The following is a 24,436-nucleotide window of genomic DNA, read 5'->3' as shown; positions in this document are numbered from 1 at the left end:
GTTTTGGGCAGTTTTTGCAGCCAACGGACGGCCGGGAGCAAAGGTTTATCAGGTTTGATGTGGCTCAATTATTACTTTGCCTCCACTGAGGGAAACGTTGTGAACTCATTCTCTAATGTTTTCTGTTCTTCGTTACTTTTCTTTTGTTGTACTTTTTTTAACAGCTTTATTTAATTTTGTTTGCAGAGTAAATAAGGAAAATCATAACTACCATCAGAAACAACAAACACTGACTACAGTGCAGACAAAAAATAAATAAATATTAAATTAAGACAACATTTTAAGCCGCTGGGGGTTTAGTGCCTGACATCGCTGGTGTGTTGGCGTCCTCTGGTGCTCAGTGCTGTTGCGCTTTTCTAACCTAGCAACCCCTCCCTCCTCCTGCTGTGCTCGCTGATAAACACATTTCCATGGTGCCAAGTCCAAACGTGCTTATGGGACTGCGGCTCTGAAAACAAAGCGACGCTGGATCGAGCAAAAAAAACTGTACAGTTTAAGTAAAAGTTCCTAAAAGGTTTTCCTCCGTTCGAGATGTTAATTGCCATGTTCAGATTTGGACCCTGCTAAAAGGAAACACGCGGAAGGCTTAATGAATATCATATGAGTCTGCAAAGGGGAGGAGACTCTCGTAACTGAGGATGAGGAGGAGTAATAAGAAAAAGACGCAGGTTAAGGAGGAGACGGTCAAAAGCTTTTCGTGGCTTCGCAGATTTTTTCCCCCTTTAAATTAACCGCGTTACGTTTTTATTCAGAGCAGAGGGGAAAGCAGCAACCGCGGAGGTGAGATTTCAAGGTTTTTTGTTTTTTTTCAGTTAAACAAAGACAGGACGAGAGGCAGATAGTGAATGTTTGTGCTAAAGACGGAGGGGAATGGGTTGCGTGATTACGAAAAAAAGTATTTAATCAAACACAGTTGATTGAACTAACGAGGGATACAAGTGTAAAACAAGAATTCAGCTTTCTCTGCCAATTGGAATGATAATGAATTTAAGGTTGGCCGAGCAGCAGAGGACGTGACCGACTAAGTGGGTTGCAGTGGAAAGATAAATAACTAAACGCCCCCAACTTCTGAAATACGCACACCCACTTTTAACTTAATGCATTTTAACTCCGTAATGCAAACTGTACTTGTAAATAAACGGAGTTTTATTATGCAAATTGTAAAGATTTACATATTATGGTTTAATGACACCCTTACACGATTACAGCGCAAATCGCGTTATTCAGCATACTGCTCAGAAGGTGGCTGAATGATGTTAGATGTTTTTGTTGCTGGACTGTTTGTGTCTTTCTCTTTCTGTGAATCCCCCCTCAATCTTCTGGCTTTCGTTACAATCTTCTCCCACCCCTTTCATTCTTGCTGTTTCTCATAGAGACCCTGGGAGTAGATCAGGAAGTGTTGACCATTTTAATTCTGTGCCCGGAAAAGCTTCAGCCAGCTCCTGGTCATGTCTGGTAAGTGCTTCTACAGTTTTAATGCTTACATTTATTTTAATACAGAACAATGTGAGGAATTTAAAACTGAAATTATTCAATTTCTCTGTTGTGGTATTTGTTTGGATATTGTGAAATCATTTTGGTCACACTGTTCAGTGAATTCAGCCTCAATAAATGAGCACCTTGTCCTGACCCCAGATTCCCCAGAGTGGCCTTGAGTAATTTTTTCTTTCTCAAGGTGGTACTATTTTTAAGAAATTCTTAGACTGCTTGGTTGAAACGCTTTCACAATTCTAGTTCCAACCTACTCCTCCTCTGGATGGAAAAGAGTTAGGTGGTGAAAGGTGCTGTAGTTTTTGCATGTTGGTCTGTGCACTTGAGGGTGGAGTTTCAGTTTTGTTTCCTGAAAGTTAGAGAAAGGAATGTGGAAAAAAAGGTGGAGCAACAGTGAGCCCCAAAGTTCCCAAAATGCAATGCATCTGTTGTCCTTTTTTGATTGTGTCACTTTTGTTAGAAAGGCAAAAATGATACAAGGGATTTATTACTCTGTCCCTCCACGGTCAGAACTACAAACGAGGAACGATTTCCATATGAAAGTATCTACGGGCACATCATGTATGAGGATGTTTTTGACCGGCCCTGCCAAGATAACAAAAACCGGTTTTGTCAGCTGTGACTCATATTTGACACCAGTGCATTGCAGACAAATCCTTTGGAACTCACCACTAACAGGGATGAATTAGTAACACTATATTTCGAAGGTGAGCAAATTTATTTTAGTACTCACATAATTGCCACAAAATAATAGTGTATTTGCCTCATGCAAAAACAAACCTCTGATTAGCAGCCACAAGTACAGCTTCCGTTTGCCTTTGGATGTGAGAGATCTCAGGTCACTAGTCAAGGACCAAGAAAGAACAACAACAACAACAACAAAATACCTTGGCATATTTGTATCTTTCTGTCAGTACAGATAGAACATGTAGCAGTGCATCATGATAGTCTGACAGGATTGTATTGTGAGCAGGTGTGGCAAAGGATCTAAACTCCTATTTATTACGATAAAGCTGGTAATTTAATGCAATTTTCTAAATCTTAAGAAAATTCCACAAAAATATCAAAATCGAGTTTATTCAAAACCTGATTTAATCAAGCTCTGTTCAAGTTAAATAAACTATTTAAAACACATTTGAGCTGCACAGATACACTAAGTGAGGTGTTTCTTTATTTAAAAAAATACAGGCACAATAGTTTATCTACAAACTAATAACCTGTAACTTTCCAAGTCTTAGAAGAGTAGTTCCAGTAAGGCTGAGGCCACTGATCATCCATCACTAATTAATTCATTGCCTTTTTATCGCATCTAATATTTGCATTAGAGAATAAATTGCTATGTATTCAATTATATTCTGAACAGTGAATGTGAGGACTTACCAGTTAGCATGCCACCAAAGTGAGACCCCAGAAACAAAAGGAGCAACTGTGCAGTCTAATCAGATTGTCCACTTTTCCCTCAGCCTCATGACTCTGGGTGTTCGTAGAGAGGGTTGTTTTGTGCTGCGCTACCAGTCTCCTGTTGCTCTGTTTGGGATGCCTGTCTCACTATCACTCTCTCTCCGCATCCACATCTGTTAACTTTCTGTAATCGTTACGTACTCTAATGCTCTCTATGGATCCATCTCTTGCACATCACAGTTACAGACTTTGTATTAGTCCAAAGTTGGGAGGTTGTTATGTGTTGCACAGCAAGCGTGTCTTCACATACAGTGTATCTTCTGCCATTTAGAGGAGCTAGTCTCCACAGACTGTGGGATCTAGACCGTATATGGTGAATAAAGGCCCACATCGATGTCTGTGTGGTGACGCTCATGTCATTGCATTGCTTGTTTTGTGCATACTACACGTCATACACCACATACATATTTATTTAGAATAATATAAAATATTATTTTCACATAGTTAAGAAGAATAAACCAGAGAGTGTTTAGGACTTGTGCTTTATAAATGATCTGGTCACTTGTCAAAATGGTTGTATTGTTAAGCAAAGTAAATATTTTACAATAGTTCCTAACACAAGATCTCTTGCAAAGAGTGTTCAAAAAGTGGCGAAATATAAAATAAAAACAAATTGGAAATGCCCGAGCCATCATGGAAGTCTGTTAGAAAAGCAGTCAAGACATGAGGCGCTTTTTTTTTTTGTTGTTGTTGTTGCTTTTTCAATTAGAGTACTTTTTTTCAAATCACTTTATGGAAACAAACACATCACCCAACTAAAACGAAAGGTAGGGGAGCATCTGCTTCCTCTTATGAGCAATTACTGTTACGCGCAAATTTGTGACTAAAGGAACCCACAAGAAGAGAGAAGTAGTGAAGCCACTGTTGGTACATCTTCTAAGAAACAGAAAAATCCTGTGCATTCGTTGGGTTGAGGCATTTTAAATAGGGTTCTCCTTTGGCTTGGAGAAAAGGACAGAAAACGGAGGATTACTATGAAACACCTGGAAACATTCAAACCGTTTTCTTTTAAGAGCTGTCTGTTGTGGCGCCTTTTATCAAGTTAGCACATGACAGTCAGCAGTGCACTTCACTAAATGCAGACATCCTTATCTCTGTCCCTGCCACTTCTTTTAAATTGCCAATCAAGCTCTTTTCTCCAATTTAACTTAAAACTTCTGTAATTTATGTTATTTGTACTGTGTGTCCGAAGCAAACACTGATGCACATTGTAAAAACAGTTTATATAAAGATTTAGGCCCAAATAAAGTTTTATGATTGAATAGTGGTCTTTATAGCAGTCTTCTTGTCAAATCCAATATTTTAGAGAATAATTACCATGAAAATGCCACACACACAAAAACCACTAGGCTATTACTACGTGGTATAATGCAGTAAATTCTGTATTGGCTTTTTATTTGCTCTGCTGTAAGTGCTTTAAAACTGCACTTTGGCTCGGGTAATGAGTAGATTATTGACTCCTATCCAGCAGGGAAAAGCACAGTGATCCCCAGCAAACGGACACTTGCTCGCTCACACATTTATGAACACAGAGCAGCTGCTATCAGCCCGACTAGCACAAGTCATCACCTCCTCCATTTATGAAACGCGTCTGCTAAATGTAAGTGCAAATGTATGTCACTGTGCAGTGATGGTGTAAATTGTTGTGCATATTTGAATGTTGTGTGGTATTTTGCTGGGTAGAAACTTTCATGATAATAAATCTGCAGCGATGATAGATTTAATAATGTATAGAACAGGTTTATTAAATTATTTAAACAGTCGGATAAAATGTCAAACAGGAAAACCTCTGCTTGGAGGGGAAAACATTTGTTATTGTACCTGTAAAAGGTAACTTGCTCGATAACTGAATAGAGTTGGTTACTTGTATGAAAATAAAACAGCCCTAAATGTTGTTACAGTGTGTTGTCTTTTTATTTTGCGTGTCCTTTTCACACATTTTGAGCTGTAGGGCTCCACTCTAACCGGGGACCTTGCTGGTTAACACTGTGTTCGATGCACATTGATGGTCATAAATGTCCGGGGTGAACATTCGTAGTCCAAAGTCTTTTTATATGAAGCACTATCATTGGTTTTAAACATTAACAAGATGCAGGGCTGGATTGTAAAGAAAAAGGCTGTTACACTTAAGAAATTAATTAAATTAATTTAAGAAATTACTTAAGAAATTCTTAATTATTAATTCTTAATTATTCTTAAGAAATTAATTAAATTAATTTCTTAACTTTGACTTTGAGAGGTGTTTTGTCACTAACCTCGTTAGTGACAGATGTTCTGTTCTGACCTCCAATATGCATTGAATGCAACATAGGTCCTCACATGTACTTTATGTGTTGGGTTCACCAATCACACGTCGGTGTAATTACAGCACCCTGACAGTGTATTGTTTTTTCATTTAAAACATTGCTCTCTTTTTTTTCCATGTTACCCAGGCCCTTATAACCAGCCACCTTACCCAATGTCTCAGCCTGGGGGACAACCTATGGCTCCTTATCCTGTTCCTCAGGGTGGGTATGGAGACCCAAGTCAAGCTCCTCCACCAGGTTTCAACATGGGCTACAGTCCAAACCAGCCTGCAGTCATGTATCAGCCAGGACCAATGGCCCCCGGGCCAGTTATGGGCCCCGGGCCAGTTCCAGGCCCAGAGTATGGCGGCCCTCCAGGAGGGATCTCCTCAGCCCCGGTTGGGGCTCCCGCTCTTCCTGTTGGGGTGCCGCCGGGACTTGAGTACCTCGCACAGGTAGGTCGGAGAAATCGAAAATAGTCTGCAAGATTTGCAAATTCACAGTCTAGGTTCTGGAATTTATTATAATGAATGAAAAGAGATCCAGTGAGTTTAAGGGATTTGACTTCAAATGTTGCTCCACCTGTTTAAAGAGTTTTGTTGGGAGTCTCTTTATCTTGAGATTACATGGATTATTCATGTGCCACTCCTTCCTTCGGGAATCTTTTCATTTACTGTTTCTGACCTTTAACATACTGACTCTGGCAAATGACTAAGAAAGCTACACTTGAGCATGTACTTTGTAGGTATTGTTGCTGTTAAGCTATTAGACAAAAGTGTGAGGCAGAAAAGAGGAACCATGTGGTCAAATTTCTGTGCTGAGTATGCAATGGAAACTGTGCTCCCGTATGAGTGAAATAAAGACAAGACAGTCAAGAAGCAATGCTTTTCATCAACTACTGGGCAAATTTGTTTATTTGGTTTGTTTTACTTTAACACTGTAACACCATTAATTGTAAAGAATAAGTTTGAGGTATCTGCTTTGCAGCAGGAACTGAAACCAAACTAGTACATGGTGTGATCTACCCTCAGTTCTCCCACCCTTCAACATTCAACAGACTTCTTTGTACAAATATTAAAGGCTAAACCTGAAGCAAACAAAATTCAAACAAAGACCACAACTTGCTTTCATGACTCTCCAGCAAGTATGTTTCCCAACGAGGAAAAGGAAAATCATTTGTATATAAACTTGAGTCCGATACCTCAACTTGGCAAATATGGTTTACTTATTCAATGGCTTTATGGAAATGTGCAAAGTAAGCTCATTTGCTTCAAAAATGAGACAAGTTGTCCCTTTAGTGTTGGCACCTTTTAACTAGTTCTAACAGGAAACTTTGTGGATTGATGTTTGCTTAAGAATACACGCATACGGAAAAAGTCAACAAGTTGCAGGAAACGTTCCTTACAGATTCTGTTTCATTTTGACTTGATAGCATCATGCAGTCGCTGCAGATTTGTTGGCTGCACATCCATGATGTGGTGCATTATCCTGCTGAAAGTAGCCATTAGAGGATGAGTGTGGTCTGCAACAATACTCAGGGAAGCTGTGGCATTTAAATGACCGTCAGTTTGGTGTTTAGGGGTCTTGAAGTATGCCAAGGAAGTATCCCCCACACCAATAAACTACCACCACCAGCCTGAGACATTGATACGAGACAGGATGGATCCACTTTCATTTTGTTTATGCCAAAATCTGAGTGCACCGTCTGAATCTGACTCATCAGACTAGTCAACATTTTTCAATCATCTATTCTCCTATTTTTATAAGCTCTTGTGAGAGATGACAGGAGTGACACCTGCTGTGGTCTTTGGCTCTTGTAGCCCATTGGCTTCAGGTTCTGATTTGTTGTGTGTTCAGAGAAGCTCCTCTAGAAACCAGGTTTGTGCGAAGTTGTTATTTGTGCTAATGTTGATTTTTCTGTCAACTCAAACCAGTCTGGTCATTTTCATCTGACCTCTGGCATCAACTAGGCATTTTCTCCAAGAGAACTGCCGCTGAATATTTTCTATTTTTTAGACCATTTCCTAAACCCTAGGGATGGTTTCGTGTGAAAATCCTAGAACATTTCTGAATTACTCAGCCCGGCCCATCTGGTACCAACAACCATGCCATGTCAAAGTCCCCTAAATCACCGTTCCTTCCTGTTATGAAGTTGTGCTTGAACTTCAGCAGATCCTCTTGACCTCTTTCACGTTTGTGTCACCAGTAACACAAAATGGCCTTTTTCAGTTTTTCTATTTTACATCTCTTATCTTTTGTGGTTTCAGATTGACCAGATCCTGATTCACCAAAAAGTGGAACTGCTGGAAGGTAAGGGTTATTAACGTGTGAATCGTAACCTGTGAATCTTTATTAATGATGTCTGTCCTTGCAGTTTATGTTTATCAGTACTTTGTTACTCACCAGTTCCTTTCTCCTTCCAAATCTGACCAGCTATAATTGGTTTTGAGACTAATAATGAGTATGAAATAAAGAACAGCCTTGGCCAAAAGATCTACAATGCCAAAGAGAAGAACGACTGCTGCACAAGGAACTGCTGTGGCTCACTGCGCAGCTTCGACATGAAGATCAAGGACAACATGGGCAGAGAGGTCATTCGCCTGATTCGGCCTTTCCGCTGTGTGTCCTGCTGGTGTCCCTGCTGCCTGCAAGAGGTGTGTTTATTTTTGTCAAAACTGGCTCTTAAAGCTTCACAAATGTATTTACCAAACCAAGACCATTACTGGAAGAAGTAAATATTTTGTCAGCATGTCCCTGAGTAATCAACCGGGGTGGTGATGATTAAGAAACCAAAGTAAAAAATGGAAGTGATGAATCTTAACAAGATCTAAATGGGTGACCTTTTCCCTTATTACCCCATACGTGGGAACTGTGTTTTAGTAGGTCCTTAAATGTCATCCACCTACCATCAACACTTACTAATTTATAAAGTTGGAAAACCCCCAACAAATGGAACATTTATTTCTGTCCTGCTAAATTGCTGAGGCATTTCAAGGTCTTTGTGCAATTGGGCTGTTCAGGGAGGGGTTTGTTAGGACTATGAAAGGCCCTTTGTCTGTCCAAACTATCCCCTAGTCTCCCCCAATCCTCTACCATCCCTTCACCTCTGAGACCTTTCACTCCCCGTCTCTCAGTTGACTATAGTACCCTCCCACTGGCCTGAACCCAAGCTCTTACACTGTCTCATAGGACAGTGTTCTGTTAACTGAGGAGCCATGTGAAATTACCTTTTGTATGTGGTACCACAATGAGTCTCGCATATCAGTCCTGTTGTCCGTATTTGTAACAAGCGGTGTAACCCGGTGATGTTTTATTTATAGCTCGGTGTCAAGGAAAGAGGGCAGATTTTAAAACTCTATTGAGTGAATCTGAAATTCATGTCATGTTAGTATTGTATGCATTTGACCCACAGATGGAGGTGCAGGCACCACCGGGCACCACCATAGGCTATATCAAGCAGGACTGGCACCCTTTTCTGCCGCGGTTTTCCATCCAAGGAGCAAACAAAGAGACGGTGATGAAACTGGAGGGACCCTGCTTTGCTTGCAACTGCTGTGGGGACGTCAACTTTGAGGTGAACTTGTAGGATTGTTGCAGTCCAGAGCGCTTTGTGAAGAATCTTTAATCTGTGAAAAATATCTAAACTGAGATATTACTGGTCTTTATCATGTTAATTGGGTTAACGGAATAATTTGCCATCTTGGGGAAGATGCCAAAAAAATTATTTTTTCGGGGGGGTCCTATGCTGGTTTTATGTCAACTTTACAGGAGCAGGTTGCAAAACAAGAGGCGTATTGCATTGATTTTTGAAATTTTTATTTATTTATTTATTTTAAATCCACAATTTAAAAAATTTGCCTGCATTTATTTATTTATTCATTCTTACAAGAAACCAACAATATACTGTCCTTAGCCTACCCATTAAACACCTTTACATGTTTATATAATCATTGTTTATCTAATCGTCGGAATAAAAATGGACAGGTTGGAGGGTACCTGCTATAGCTCGGATTAAAGGAGCAGAGATCGTGGGAGTATGTCCAGCTCCAAGAGCTTTAGCTGGATGATGGTCATGGCTCCTTTCAGGATGAGTCGAAGTCTCTCAGTTCAACACTCAGCATCTAAGAAGATGATTTCCAGCTTGCTGAAGGACCTTGCATTAAAATGACTTGGGATCAACTGTGTTGTTCTTAATACTCTGCAGCTTAAGGGGAAAGACAGTGACAAGCCCATTGGTCGCATCAGCAAGCAGTGGAGTGGCCTCTTAAAGGAAGTCTTCACCGACACAGACAACTTTGGCATCCAGTTTCCTCTGGACATGGACGTGAAGATGAAAGCTGTGCTCATGGGAGCCTGCTTCCTCATTGTAAGTCCCAATTTTATGGAAAAATACAGATCTTAATTTGTGGGGTCTTGCTCAAAGATGATTATTTCCTTCCTTTTTGTCACTTCACAGGACTTCATGTTCTTTGAGAAGGTCGGGGAGGCCAACCAGCGCAGCACTGTGTTTTCATAACAGGAAAAATAAAGGAATAGCAGCATGAGGAAAAGGGACTTTCTGCAGTTTTGCATTCTCTGCTTATGTAGTTTGTTTTTCCAGCAGTTTTGTATTCCTTCCTTGACCCGATTCCACCCACTGTGACGCCAGTACCAAAATCTTTTTACACACACACACACACACACACACACACACACACACACACACACACACACACACACACACACACACACACACACACACACACACACACACACACACACCCTCTTTCTGTCCAACCAAAGTCAGTGGCTACTCCATGGCCATTATTTGTAACACTCCATTAAGTCTGTAGACATTTTATATATTTTAAAGTAAACACTTTTTTTTTTTTCTTTTTGTCTACTACATATAAATATGCGTGGATATCAAAATGCGCACACATCTTATATTTATGCTGTATGTTGTTCTATTTACACATGATGATATACAATATATATATAGTGTACGTGCAATAGTATTGTAGATGTACAAGCTGTATTCAATGTCATGCTTTTGAAGCCATGCTAGCAGCTACCTGATGCAAGTGTCAGTTTGTGGCCTACACTGAAATATTTCTAACTATTAAATAGGTTAATTTTTTAAATGTAATACAATACTTTGGTTTTTGAACAAATAGTTCAGTCATTCTCAGCTGTACTTTGTGTTGGTGCTAATTATCAAACGTTGGCATACATACAAGCCAAAGGGTGGTAAAAAGTGCTAAACATATGCATTTCTGCATTGTAATTATTTTATGATGCCAACATTAGCAGTCAGCTCAAAGCACTGCTATGAAGCAACATACAAGTGGGAGCGAGGCTGCAGACTAGCATTCTTGTGACAAATTGACAAAAGCTTAATATAATTCCAGAACATTAGAGGATGTTTAATAAGTTGTAGTCAAAATGTTGATACGGCAGTACAACAGTATTCACCACTGTGCTTTTTCTCTACCTCTCCACTGCCTTTCTCTTCTCCAAGCTCTGCATGTCTTGAAGCCTCTTGTACATATTGTATGACAGAAGTTCAAAAGTGTAAATGCACTCACATTTCCTGGTATACTGGTTGCTGTGGAAATGGACGCCAGAGCTGAACGTCACCATCCAAATTTCTGCACTTTAGACACCACTACGCCGAATAAAACCGAGATAGGATGTGGAAATGCTGTTTTCTATCACTTAAGCAAAGGAGCAATGAAGAGAGAGAAAAAAAAAGGAGAAGTGAATGTTGTGAACTTTAGATTAACACGGTGGTTATGGTGTTGGGGAAACCAAGGCAATTACTTACAGGAAACGCATCACCACTCTGTAGCTGTTAAAGAGACCTGAATGTGAACTTGTGAGCTATGGTCGTTATCAGCTTGTTTACTTCGCTTTATATTGATTTTTAAAATGTCTGGTTGTTGTTGCCTAGCGCGGCCTCTCTCTGCTCTGTTAATAATCACACTTTTAACCATTCTCAGGAGAAAACTCTCCAGTGAGGTTTGCTCTCAATCCACACAGCTCCAAAAACTAGATGTTGCCTGTGCATATGAATGCTACAGTCCACCTTTGTAGAGTCTGACCTCCGAGAAACTACCCAGTGGATGAACAGAACATTAATGCATATCAGTCTGCAGCAGTTGCTTTTTAAAAACAGTTATTTGCAGCTGGCAGGAGCTGCAGTACAGGTTTTCTGTGTTTCTATTAAAACTGTTTTGTACAATGCCCTCTTGTGATTCTTAAATTCATTTTCTTACAGAAAGTAAAGAATACCCTGTTTAAGTAAATAAAACAAATGCAAGGCATGATGTTGTCATGTGGTCTTGTGCTTGAGTGAGAGTCCAGGAAGTTTTGGGGGGAGGCTCTCTGAATCTAAATGTGGAACAGCTGTTTTCACTTGGAAAAAGTGACGTTTGCCCCACAAGGAAATCCAGTCAACTCTGAGGCACAGATACAGCAAAAGTCCACTCCATTAAATGCTCCAGGGAAACTCATAAGATATACAGTTTAGATGTCACTAATAGCTTCCTTTCAGTCTAATTAAAAGAGTATATTCCTGCCCTGCTTTAAGAGAAGGCTGTTTTTGGGCTGTTTTGTTATGTAGTATCTCGCTGCTCCACCTTGTGGAAGCATGGGAGAAATAACATCACATTTACAGGAACATGTTCATCACTCCACATGTGACAGTGCTCATGGGAAACACATCATATATGTAATCTTATGATTATGGGATTACATCGCCAGTGATGTAAGCTTTATTAATATTAAGCTTTATTAAGTTCTTCCTGCTGCTGCTAAAATATTTACTTGCTTATGCTTGTCTAATCAAGGTGCCTACATTACCCACAATGCACTTACCAGCCAACTGTTAGGAGATGCTGGTGTTTTCCTTACAGCAGGTATTGTAGCCTAGACTAACTGTAGTGCAGTTTTACCATGAACTTAACATATAATCAGAATTTCAGTTTTATTGAACATGAGTCTTTAATACATTATATACAAATTCACTAAGATACAAAAACTATTTGCAAAAAACAATAGGATGAAAACTAATTACAAATGTAAAAAAATGCTATTTTTCCTTTTCACATTCAACCATTCTCAATTACCTGCATTGATGTGTTCTGAACCCCCACCCCCACATCTGTCCCAACATCACAGTGGTTGGTGGGTATATTCCAGTGCCAGAGTGTTAATGTAAAACAGGATGCAGCAGAAAAAGTCAATCATCCATGTTTAACAAACGTAAAATCCACCATACATTTGACTTCAGACCCGTCTTTCTGTACTAATTTGAGGTCGCTCTCTTTCGCCCGATCCGTCCCGAGACCACCGGATCAGGTATCGACTGGCCGCCTGCAGGTTCCACTGGGATCTGCTGAGGATCTTCAGACAGTCCTCTCTGGAGCAGAGGCTCAGCGAGTAAAGCTGCTCCAACTGAGGAGACACAAACAAGTGGACAAGACTCAAAAGCAGCCAAAACTACTTTGTCTTTGCAAATAAACTCCGCCTGCCCTCAGGTCTTTTTTGTGACAATATAATTAACATAGCTTTATTTAGAAATGTACACCATGCTCACACAAAAATATAAAAATGTAATATATGCCTAAAACTAAATTTTCACATCAGACCAGTTACTAATACTAGTTAATAATTTTTACATTTTACTTTATTGGTGAAAACAAATCAACACTTAATCTTGACCTGAAGTTTATGGGGAGATTTTGGGCCCTGCATCTGGTTGATTAATCCAGTCTTGCTAAATGTATTTTATATTGCACTACTTAGAAATTTTGGGTAGCATTACTACTGAGAAAATTTAAACGGAGCCTTATAACTTCTTAATTTCAGAGCATTTGATAATGAGTTAATGTGGGCTACAGTGTTTTTAAAACCTTTTCAATACCTTTTAATGTCCTTTTATGCCTTCGAAATCATGTTAAGTTACCTTGGTTTTAAAAATGCTATTCAAATAAACTGCCCTTCTTTGCCTTGTATTGCATCTGATGCTTCTCACGGCCATTTTAGGTAGACACAGTGGGTTGTCTCATGGTCTGACCTTGAGTTGTTGCTGAGCCCGCATTGGGTTCCAGTCGTTACGCTGAAGCGCAGCCTGAACCTCTTCAATAGTCACTCCATGTACTGCCTCCATGACCTGATCAGAGCAAGGAAACATAGCCTGTATTTCAATCCTCTGAGCAATGCTATCATGCATAATACACATCTAAAACTGTGAAAAAAATAAACTCACCTGTGCTATGAGACTATCTTTTGTGTTGTGCAAATAAGCTGACTTGTCTCGATCTCTGACTCGTTCCCTCTCGCGATCTCTATCTCTGTTGTCTGTGTACTCATCCAGCTGTGGAGTTGAGCGTGCCAGTTGGGCCATCTTTGCCAAGTTGGAGCCTCCAACGCTCTGCTGTGACTGTGCTGGAGGAGACAGGACCAACTGCGATGCCCACAGGGGGCCTGGAGCTGGTTGGGCTACAGGCTTCCTCAAACCTTTCAAGTTTAGGCGTTTCAAGTTGGGAAGTGGAGGTCGGGGAGGGGGAGTGATACTGGCCTCACTGAATCGACGGGGGTCCTGCTGCATCACCACACCATGAACTGCATTCACAGGGGGCATGAGTCTGCCCTGCTGATCCACTCTGAACGCCCCTACAGTTTCAGCTCGAGGCCGGGGTCCATTCAAGACTGACTCTAGACTTTGAGACAAACCTGGGGATGGACGGTGTTTTTAATGCAAAAAGGAAATGTTATATCGGTCTGACAAGATTTCTAATAGTAACAGATTTGATACACATAGTTTGGCTGTACAGAGGAAGCAACTGAAGGATTCTGGTTGTGCTGTCACTGCTGCAATGGGGCCACTAGGGGGCAGACTGGCCAGCTGTTAGTAAATGATTGAAACAGTACAAGGGCACAAAACCATCCTTCAAATAGGTTTAGACACATTCTTTTCACCTGGAAAAGATAACAATAAAAACCCAGAACAGTCAGTATAATTTAAAAAATAACTTTTTAGGGTACTGTTTACAACAATATTCAAAACGAACAATGTGGATTAGCTGCTAACAGGTACTAAGACTTTTTGTAACATTGTGGTCAGGAGGGGCATCTGATGTAAGACCTGTGCCAAATCAAGATGCGGACAAATGATCTGTTGTGGTGACCCTGAACTCATGGGATAAGCCAAAAGGACAAAAAAATTACTATTGCTGTTTTTGTCCAGGAAAAGACATTTAAGATGTGTATACTCCAACGTTATAATATTCAAAGTCTGATGATATCTAGTCATATGATGATGTGCTGATATAATATAGAGTCTCTCGCAGCTCGACTCAATAAATTTTGCAGCTGGCTGTATTTTTAGCCCTTACCTGCCATTTTCTTCAGATTGGAGCCCTCCTTCACCCTGCCAGCGCTCGACCTCCAGCTGCTGCTATTGCTGTTGCACAGGACAGAGCAGTAAACATATTAGAGTGACAAACTATACTGTTATACTATACTTGTTTTCTATAAGTTACAGGCAAAATAGAAAAAGTGTATCTTTAAATTTTAAACCATGATTATAAAATATTTTTCTGTTTACTAGTATTCTGTATGGACAAATAATTAAACATTTAAAGGCTGCTAGATAATAATATATATGAATTTTGGGCTAGTAATTTAATTCAAGTCAATGTTTTCAAAAATATAAATGAGGCATTATGCCTCATACGTGTCTACTTTATTACCCTGGGTTTAGTTCAGTCAGCAGGCGATAATTCCAGAGTAATTTTAGGGCCATGCTGGTTTCAGTTTATGGCTTATTATTCCCACTGATAACCAATTAAACATGCAGTACGATCATTTGTGTCAGGATACTTTCAGTTCAGCTACAATAAAATCTGACAGCAGACGATTCTTACCACCATTAAAAAAACAACAAATGAAGATATGAGGAATTTAATGCCCTCCAGAGAATTTGTACTGTCATTAAGGGAAGAGATTATTAAAAAAGGACCAAATGTAGAATATCACTGACTCTTCCAGTTTATCTGGTGTCCCCCGGTTTCGGTCGGGGTTGAGATCTCCATGCCCAGTGTGGTGCAGAGTGCCCTTCACTGGAGTGGAGATGTAGGCGGAGCTAGAAGCCGGGTTGGACCCAGTGTTGGTGGCAGTGGTGGGAGCAGCAGCAGGAGAAAATGATGGCACAATGAGGCTCGCAGGAAACCAGCCGACAGCCAGCGTCCTCTGGTTCTGGCCTTTCCACTCACTCAGCTCCAGGCTGCACAAAGACCAAACAGCTTCCATTGTTTTAAGTGACACTATTTGCCTTTTGCTGTACAGAAACAACTATGATCACAAGTGGCAGTAACATGATAATGACCAATGAACAAGTAGCATAAATAGATATGATACAGGCTGCAAATGACAGTATTGGTTAGCTTTATGACCCTGCTACCAACAAAATACAAACTGGTTTCTGCTAGAAACTTGAAGTACCGTGGAAACTAAAAGCCAATTGGGAACAAAGTACAAAACAACAAGGCGTATTAAAGAAAATCATTAGGTGAAGTATTGGCAAACAAAACTTGAGGGAAATTTGTGTTAAAATGGATCTGTGTAATTAATGGGTTAAACGTGAAGAGCAGTCAATATTCTTGTTGCGGTTATTTTAAAATTATTATTACATTATTATTTCTAAAAAAATATTGGTTACAGTTTGTTTTGCATTTTTATTATTTATTTTCACTGTGTGACTGGGGGGTAGAATGTAAAAGGTTACTTAAAGTTAGCCACCAAAGTCTACTGCTCATAAACACTAGATGTTGTGTTTAATTGCATATGAATTAAAGAGTTTGACTGTTATTTAATAAAAGGACAAAAACATTATTTCTCCTTTAGAGTTACACAGTGCTGCTTTAAGTTACAGAAAACAAGATTGGCTACTGACAAGGAACAGATAAATAGCCACAAGTCTTACTAGGCTTTTATGTATTCTTTGATCTTAAATTCTAAATAATACCATATAAATAGTGTAAAAACAACACATATTACAATTGTATTTAAATAAAATACAGAACATAACCCTAGTATGATTTTTAGTCCATAGGAATTTTATTTTTATTTATTTTTGTTTATAATTATGTGATTAAGATGTAGTCATCATACTAACAGACTTGAGTCTAATTTCATTGCGTATTCTTATTTGAAAGTCTGTTTATTTGTACATTTTAATGGTATTTGAATTTTAGGAGCTCAGTAGTTTCTGGAAATGCTAAAACAAACCACTGTTGCATTTGTTTTAAGGCTGCTAGACCTGTTAAAGGGAACAATGCAAAATGTGATCAACCACTTCAAAAGATCACAGCAAGTTGATTTTAACGCTGTGTCACGTTCTTTGCGTCATGGATTTTTTTTCTTTCACTCGTTTGTTCCACTCTCTTTTCTCTCACCTACCCATGGTCTATGACGGTCACAAGGTCATTGGCCACAACCGCAAGTTTCCTAGGTTCAGCAAATTCTCTTGTTGCTTGAACCTCCATTGGTTTTGCCTTTGAAGGGGAAAAGGAAAGTAATGTGAAAATTACACAAAGACACAGGACACTGAAAATCTAGAATTCTACAGCATTAAAAGAAACAGGTAAGGATATGTTTCAGACCTCTGCCACCATTGCAGTGAGCAGGGCAAAGCTGGGTCTGTCAGCAGGATTGCAGGCCCAGCATTTCCGCATGACAGCATACAGCTCCTGAGGGCAATCTGGTGGTTTCTCAAGACGTTCACCCTCTCGCTCCACACGCCACAGAATCTGTATTGTAGAGTCTCAGCGTCAAAGATAGTACTACTTTGAGTTACAGAAATGCAAACCATGTTAGGGCGGGGACACATTCCAAACACGGAGACAAATATGCTGATTGATGCAGGCTTTGAAAGCATAGTTTGAATGTGTTTCGTCAGCTGACAAGCATGTACCTGTCGCCCTGACAGGCCAAACCAGGGCTCCTCACAGTAAGTAAACATCTCCCACAGGGTGACACCAAACATCCACACATCTGAGGAATGAGAGAAGGAGCCAATACGAAGACTCTCTGGAGCACACCTGCAGAAAAAGCAGGTAGACAGACCAGAAAGTAAGAAGGGAGAGTTTTATGAAATATTTCCTCTTCCAACTTCTCATTTCCCCCTCTATGCAGGACTCCTCACCATGCAAACGGTATTCGTTTGTGTGCCGACATGATGTAGTGATCTCTCTCCTGGTTCAGGCCTCTCATCAGGCCAAAGTCCCCAATCTTCACCATTTCCCTGGAAGCCAGCAGCACATTTCTGGCAGCCAGGTCCCTGTGGATGTATCTCCTGGTCTCCAGGTACTCCATACCTGCCACAATCTGTGTAGCAAATAGCCAGAGTCGGACCAGAGGGTACTCGTACTGACGTGAGCGCAGGATGTCGTATAGTGAGCCCAGGGGGGCCAGCTCTGTTACCTAAGGAAGAAGAAATAGGTCTATGTTTATTCAAACTCATAAACACATCACAGATTCCAGATATAATGCTGAAATAAACTTTGTGCTGCATGTTGAAATACTAAAACATAATAATGTAATTTACCATCTTTAGGGGCTGTGTTAGAACCACACCGTAGAGTCGGATGATATTTGGGTGGTCCAGTGATTGCATGGTGGTCACTTCCTGGAGGAAGTCTTTCAGTGTGTCTGTCTGCCTAGACATGCTGCTCCTTAGAGATTTTACTGCAACAGGTAGCTAAACAGAGGAAAGACACAAGAGGCTCAGTGCCAGTCCAACTCTTTCATAGACTGTTTAAAGATGTAAGAGGTGATTTAGGGGTGTGGGTAACACCATGGTCACTTTCCCAGCTCAACCAGACAGAAGTGCCAAAAAAATAAAGGCAATTACATCAATTTTAAATTAGCACTGCAAATCAACAATTACTACAGACATAAAAGAGAATGTTTTATCATTATTCATAATTAATCAAAAAACAAAGAAAATCTGCTCTAAATTTCTTTACAGTCATGCTTCAGAAACATCAGTTTGGTCATTTTAAATCGGTATTGTGAGTTCAAAGTGTTAAAAAAGGACACATGATACACAACATGCAATACAGTTCTGTGTCTGGAATTAAACCTGGGAAGTTGTGTTATTGTGGTTTGTAAAATCAGGGTTTGTGATCTTGAATCCAGGGCTTTTTAAAGGATGATGTCCAAGAAATGAAGTGCAAGAAATGATAAATGTAAACAGAATATATATATATATATATATATATATATATATATATATATATATATATATATATATATATATATATATATATATATATATATGAACAAAGGCCATTGATAGTTTAATATATGAGTGTTAATGTGCGAGTACAGTAAGCTTTTACATGTTGCAGCTGGTTTTAGCTCCTTTATCTAGCACTGGTTGCCAACATAAGGACTAGAATAAATCTTGTTGTAAGGTTGTGAAATGACTAAAGAGGATTTAAAAAAAAAAAAAAGATTACATATGCACATATTTTTACTTTTTCCTTTTCTCAAATCTTTGCTTTCTTGTAAAATGCTGGATTTCTTTTTTACCGCAATAGGCCTAAAACCAGGAAATCACCGTTTGGAAGCACTGGCAGCAAATTAAAGACATCTGAAACCTGTAAAAAGAGGCCCCACACAGACTCTGGTTGATTAAATTGTTTCCACTGCTGACTGTTTTATTGTTTGTTCTCCCCTTTAATTCAAAAAGCAGTGTAAACCCAGAAGTGTGACAGTGTATCAAGTGATACACCGTAGTGAAGTCTGATGGGTAGCGATTTGTTTAGCAGAAAGCCAGAGAGTAAAACCAGGTGAAGAAAACATACTTGCTACAAGTCACTTTAACATCAGCAGTTCCCGTCTTTCCCAGTGTGTTTCAGTGATCAACATAAAAATAAAATACCTGGCTGTTGATTAAATAATGAAAAATCTTTCTCTTACCACTCTCCCAGTTGGTGTGTGCCACTCTCCTCTCTTCACCACCCCGAAGGACCCCGATCCCAGCTTCTCCCCAAGAATCAGCTCACTGTCCTGGATCAGACAAGGAAGAGCCCGGCTGCTGATTTCCTGAGTCTGACCACTGCAATGCTCCCCTCCATCTGGACCTCGACTGCTGGACACCTGCATGTATCAGTAAATCAGTTGTGTAGTACACCCACATCTACACACACACCCACCCACACATGCACTAGACTAAAAATTAGAATAATGTTGATAACTTAGGGATTTCAGACCTTGGCCATCCATCGTGAATTTGTTTTGTAGCTTTTCAGAGCGTGCATTAGTCTTCTTTGTGCTGGAAGAAAACAAATGTATTTTTCAGGATTTTGTGATATTTCAAAAAATAATATATATTTTTTCGGTTCGGCTTATCCCATGAGTTCAGGGTCGCCACGGCGGATCATTGTCCGCATGTTGATTTGGCACAATTTTTACGCTGGATGCCCTTCCTGACGCAACCCTCCCCAATTTCTACCGGGCTTGGACCAGCACTGCACAGCTGGGGAGGGGAATGGGCTGTTGGGGGTTCAGTGTCTTGCCCAGAGACACTTCAACATATAGCCGGGACCGGGGATCGAACAACTGACCCTGTGGTCTGCTACAGCCGCCCCCATTTAACAAAATAAATAATTAGATTTATTAACGTTGTAGTTAAATAATTAATAGGTTAACTGTATTTATCTAAATAAATATTAGTAACCTTTAAGAGATTTTTAACCTGGTGAATACAATATAGGGGAAATACAATGTTTACACAATTTCCCAATGGGATCAATAAAGTTCTTTTAATCTTGGATCTTCCTCACTTTATTAAAGTATTTGCAGTGGACAGAGCTGCTGTAGATGATACTGCAAAATGACAGACTCACGCACCTGTTGTGCATTTGTTACTGCAGCTATTGCTTCTATATATTGGCTTCAAGAAACATGTTTTGTATGGTGGTGCTGAGTTGCCACACTCTACTAATAGCTTCACATAATATTTATTTAATAAATTATATCTATAAGGTTCACCCCGTGTTGACTATCTGAAACTAATCAATTCAGACGGAAAGGCTTGATGTTTACTTTGTCTAAATGTTATAGCAAATAGATTATTTGGTGTTAAATTGATTGAAAAAAGACATTTAATAAATCCTGAGCTCCTGGAAAATCTGAGGGTAAATACCAGTTTTCTGATGTTATTTGTAAATGTAATAAATATCAAAAAAGGCTTTAGCTACAGCTCTACATTTTTAACACTTAATGTGAAAATATTTTTTCATAGAGCAAAGCACCAACATAAAAAGATTATGTCTAACTTTCCTCTAAACTTTATGATCGTCTAAACTTGAATTTATGCTGTATATCACCAAGGCAATTTAAGCACCTAAACTAGTGAATTTAAAGTATACAGCTTCAGCATATAGTATTCAAAGAAAAGAAAACTGTAGAGTCTAATTGTAAATGAATACATCAGTTTTTTGATATTGAACAAATTCCATCTGCTAATAAGGTTCATAACATGTGTATTAAAGCATTGGCTCTGTGATGTGATCTGTTTTCTCAAACATTAGTTAATGCAAACGGACCACAACTATTTACATTTACATTTAGTCATTTAGCAGATGCTTTTATCCAAAGCGACTTACAAGTGAGGTACAACTATTGGCCATTACCATGTTAATTTGTAGCATTTAAACATCACACATCCATTATTGTAATCGTTTCTGCCTGAGAAAGACCGATACTAACGGACAGACTGATTTTTACCCAGTGAGAATGGTCAAAGGAGATTCAGGCTCACCAGGTTTGCTGATCCCAATCTGCTCCAGGTCAGACTCCTTGACGTAGTTAAAGTGCTCGATGCGGGTGATGTTAAGGCCATCTCTGACACGCAGGTAGAACTTCTCCAACTGGACCTCGGCCAGGAGTTGGTACAGCCACTGAGTGTCCTGATCCATCAGCATGACCTGGCTGAGCTACCTTTAGGGTAAATTCGATCTAGATCTCTAGTTTTCCAGTCTAGAGATCTAAATCAAAACCCAAAGAGACAATTACCAAACTGTATCTGTATTAGGAGCTTCCTCATTTCAATAAAAATTCCTGTTGAACAGCAACTTTGCTTCCAGTCAGCACCCGTTCTGTTACCATGGAGACCTAACAAAAAGCCCCTACCGTGTGATGCCAGAGGGGGATTGTTCAGGTTTCAGCCATGTGCCAGTTTTAAACAAGTTGTTAGTTGATATTTAGCAGCAGAAATCTTAAACCGCAACTAACTCAAAGTGTCTGTTAATCATGTTTTCTGCACTGATCAAAGTGACTTTTAGCTTTTTATAGTAAAATGAAAATAAATAGTAAACAGTAAAATGAAAGGTGTCTTATGGATATGTTCACACAAATACACAGTTACTGTAGCTTTGCAAATGAGAGTAAAATCAGACCTGGAAAATTAAGGGAAACATGCTGTAAGCAGAAACAAAGAGCAGGTGGACGAGGGGAAACAAACAGGAAACAAAAAGACACGTTCATAGATTTCCTTTAAAAAAAAAAGAAAAGCAAAAACAAGCAGGTCCAATATGGACAAAAATGGTTGTAACTTATTTTGAACCTTAAAGATAACAATCATGTTAGGAGTACTGCAGCAAGGTGAAAATGTGAGAGGTGGAAACATTAGCTTGTTGGTGGTTTAGGGGCACCAGTCGGACCGGATCCTGCTCAAACAGTATTTATGAAACTACAGGAGTAATCGTGTGTGCTGACAGCAGCATGACTTCGAATAAGGCTGGTTAGTTTCCCTTTCAAATTAATTATCTACTTAGCAATTTGCAAGTTGTGGATGTTAATAATTATTCAATTAAACTGCTTTGGATGTGACCACAAGCATGTGTGACTTCCCTACTGCCACAAAATGAAAAGCAGACAGCAGTAAAATGTTTTTGCCGGACATAATATAATGCATCTGCTCTGTGGAGGAGTTTGCAGCCATAAATCGCCTGCTTATCAGCGCTCCAAGCCCTGCAGGTATGAGTCAGAGAAGGCTTCAACACTCCCCTGTCAGGTACCCTGGGAAAAAATTACAGCACTAAACAACAGGCAGCACTACAAAATCTTTAGCAATCAGCTCACTCCTTTTCACAGACAAACGAAACAAGTGTAAGAATGCACTAGTCTGGACATGCAATAATTTCCAGGGACAACTCCCGATTAATTAGCACCTCACTGGAGGGAACTTGAGACAAACTCTGCGCATGCAAATGTATTAGAAAGACACTAACAAAAACATATACGATAGTAAACAAAGAGGCTCTGTGTGTGCACAAAGATAAATCTTTAACCTGCTGGGTTACTAATGGCATGTGCGACCAGATCTCCAGCTATTTGAAGTAGTTGAAAGCATAATGTAACTGAACACTTGCCCATACTTTTGTCAAACAAGCCATTATCTATAACTTTAAACACCCAGCAACACTGTTTACCCTGTACAACTCCACTTTTGTTAGAGAGCATTTGTTTACACTGGTGAAGGCCGCTTCCTGTGACTAGGCCCAAGAACAAATCAAGATCAACCCATGGTGACACACTTGACAAACTTTTGCAATGAATCAGTTACAAAACAACTCTGACCACAGTTTAATCTGCAGAGGTCGTGCATAACATCAATTACATCTGTATTATTAGATTACAGAGATATTCTATTTCTATGTGATCTATTATTCAAAATTTACCCAGGACGTATTTAAGTTCAGATTATATAAATGTGTGATGTGAAAAAAGCAGCAGGAGGTAAAGTCTTCACATTTTTTACATAAGTAAAAGTAGAAATACTATGATGCCTGTATGAAAAATGATTTGTTCTGGGTTAGGTTTAAGCATAAACACAAACATGAGCTTAAAGTATCAAATCTAAAAGCACTGGTGGAGCAGAATGGAACCTTTAAGTGATAGATGTTATTTAACATAATATTTTCTAAGCAGTATTTTCATGTTGCTTTATATCTATACCTACGTTTTTAGAAAATGTATGCTACGTTAACCAAGGCTGCCTAGAGCAGTCATCTGCATTTATTCTCAAATATTCTCTAAAAAGAGACAGAAAATATAAATTATCAGAGCACTTTAAACACAACTTCTTCTGCCCTGCATTGTCCATTCTGACAAGGGTTATGTCTCCAAAGCGCAGCGTCCCAGAAAAGCCTGTTACAGACAGAAGACAGATCAGAGACTCACCGATAATTAAAAATAACTCAGCTCTCCGGTAGCTGACAGCTATGTTTTAACCACACAAGCCCCGAGAGAAGTGATCCATGTTGGCTTTGAAACCTCCAGCGACGTCGACGGACAGCTCTCCCACAAATCACAACTCTTCCCTGAATCCTAAACTTGTTGTAGTAAACCACCATGTGATTGATCCCTGATTTTTCTTCTTCAAAAACGATGCTTATACTTTAATGCAACATATTCCAGTGAGGTTTGTGATCTACCTGTGTTGTTTCTCTCTCTCTCTCTCTCTCTCTCCGGTTTCTGAGTTGGCCACACCTCTTCCGGACTTTTCTCACCTGAACTGACGACAACTAAACCCTCCAGACAAATATGAAATCACAGGCACAGTTAATAACGTCACACAAATCAGCCGCGAAATAGTGCCAATACAGGGAGTGATGAGGGAGACATTGATATTAAGATTATGTAGTTTAGCAAAGCTAACCTCACTTACTTCTAGCTAAAGTTTCACAGTTAGCCAGGTGGCTAGTTAAAATAGTAAGTTACCCAGATTCTCACATTAGGTAGTTAGCCTGTTTATTAGCTTAGCTAAAGCTAAAATTGTTAGCTAAGCTTGTTGGTAGAAATTATTTTATACACATCGTTTCCTCGTGTGTTGTTAAGCTGGGAGTCTTTAAAAAAATCAGCGGTTTATACACAGATTCATTAGCCGTCGTCACTCGAAAAACTCAGTTCTCCCACTAGCTCCAAAACAGGACAAGCTATGTTTTCCAAAACGACCACACCAAGTTAACCCGCCTCCAACTTTCACAAAGACATGATTTATTGTAAAAATGCTCTAAATGAATCAAGGCAGGCATTTACTGTATTTCACTGCATTTTTATACAGGCGTTGCCTATTAAAGTGGCAACTGGAATTATAAATTAATAACAGGTTAATCACTTCTATGAGCGCATAGGCTAAT

General features: G+C 39.5%; 2 protein-coding genes across 3 annotated transcripts; one reads left to right on the top strand and one right to left on the bottom strand.

The window, feature by feature from the left end:
• Window positions 1-478: 478 nt before the first annotated feature.
• Window positions 479-10,006, top strand: LOC137137602 (phospholipid scramblase 1-like). Of its 2 annotated transcripts, XM_067524065.1 has the most exons (8): window positions 479-780; window positions 1,376-1,455; window positions 5,385-5,692; window positions 7,505-7,547; window positions 7,671-7,891; window positions 8,650-8,811; window positions 9,442-9,603; window positions 9,694-10,006. In XM_067524065.1, the coding sequence occupies exons 2-8, from the start codon at window positions 1,449-1,451 to the stop codon at window positions 9,751-9,753; spliced, it is 963 nt and encodes a 320-aa protein (XP_067380166.1). In that variant the 5' UTR covers window positions 479-780; window positions 1,376-1,448; the 3' UTR covers window positions 9,754-10,006. The 2 variants fall into 2 exon arrangements, with proteins under 2 accessions (XP_067380166.1, XP_067380167.1); XM_067524066.1 differs by lacking the exons at window positions 479-780; window positions 1,376-1,455 and adding an exon at window positions 4,399-4,552.
• Window positions 10,007-12,190: 2,184 nt separating this feature from the next.
• Window positions 12,191-23,777, bottom strand: tnk1 (tyrosine kinase, non-receptor, 1). The gene is made up of 14 exons (XM_067524064.1): window positions 23,478-23,777; window positions 21,055-21,280; window positions 19,502-19,563; window positions 19,209-19,388; window positions 17,830-17,982; window positions 17,428-17,705; window positions 17,197-17,323; window positions 16,886-17,032; window positions 16,683-16,777; window positions 15,265-15,507; window positions 14,618-14,685; window positions 13,489-13,955; window positions 13,297-13,392; window positions 12,191-12,674 (listed from the first exon to the last, which is right to left on the bottom strand). The coding sequence occupies exons 2-14, from the start codon at window positions 21,215-21,217 to the stop codon at window positions 12,507-12,509; spliced, it is 2,247 nt and encodes a 748-aa protein (XP_067380165.1). The 5' UTR covers window positions 21,218-21,280; window positions 23,478-23,777; the 3' UTR covers window positions 12,191-12,506.
• Window positions 23,778-24,436: the final 659 nt, after the last annotated feature.

Source organism: Channa argus, chromosome 12 (genome assembly GCF_033026475.1).
Source record: "Channa argus isolate prfri chromosome 12, Channa argus male v1.0, whole genome shotgun sequence".
Lineage (NCBI taxonomy): Eukaryota > Metazoa > Chordata > Actinopteri > Anabantiformes > Channidae > Channa > Channa argus.
The sequence above is the reverse complement of the archived record's forward strand: the minus strand, read 5'-3'. Positions and strand labels throughout refer to the sequence as shown.

Bases quoted from the DNA above. Each gene is read 5' to 3' on its own strand.
- tnk1 (XM_067524064.1), bottom strand. From the start codon at position 21,217: ATGCTGATGGATCAGGACACTCAGTGGCTGTACCAACTCCTGGCCGAG. The intron at 17,033-17,196 runs GTACATGCTTGT...TCTACAATACAG, and splicing joins TTGGCCTGTCAGGGCGACAG to ATTCTGTGGCGTGTGGAGCG. The intron at 13,956-14,617 runs GTAAGGGCTAAA...GTCCATCCCCAG, and splicing joins CAATCTGAAGAAAATGGCAG to GTTTGTCTCAAAGTCTAGAG.
- LOC137137602 (XM_067524065.1), top strand. The intron at 7,548-7,670 runs GTAAGGGTTATT...AAATCTGACCAG, and splicing joins AAAAGTGGAACTGCTGGAAG to CTATAATTGGTTTTGAGACT. The intron at 7,892-8,649 runs GTGTGTTTATTT...TTTGACCCACAG, and splicing joins GTCCCTGCTGCCTGCAAGAG to ATGGAGGTGCAGGCACCACC.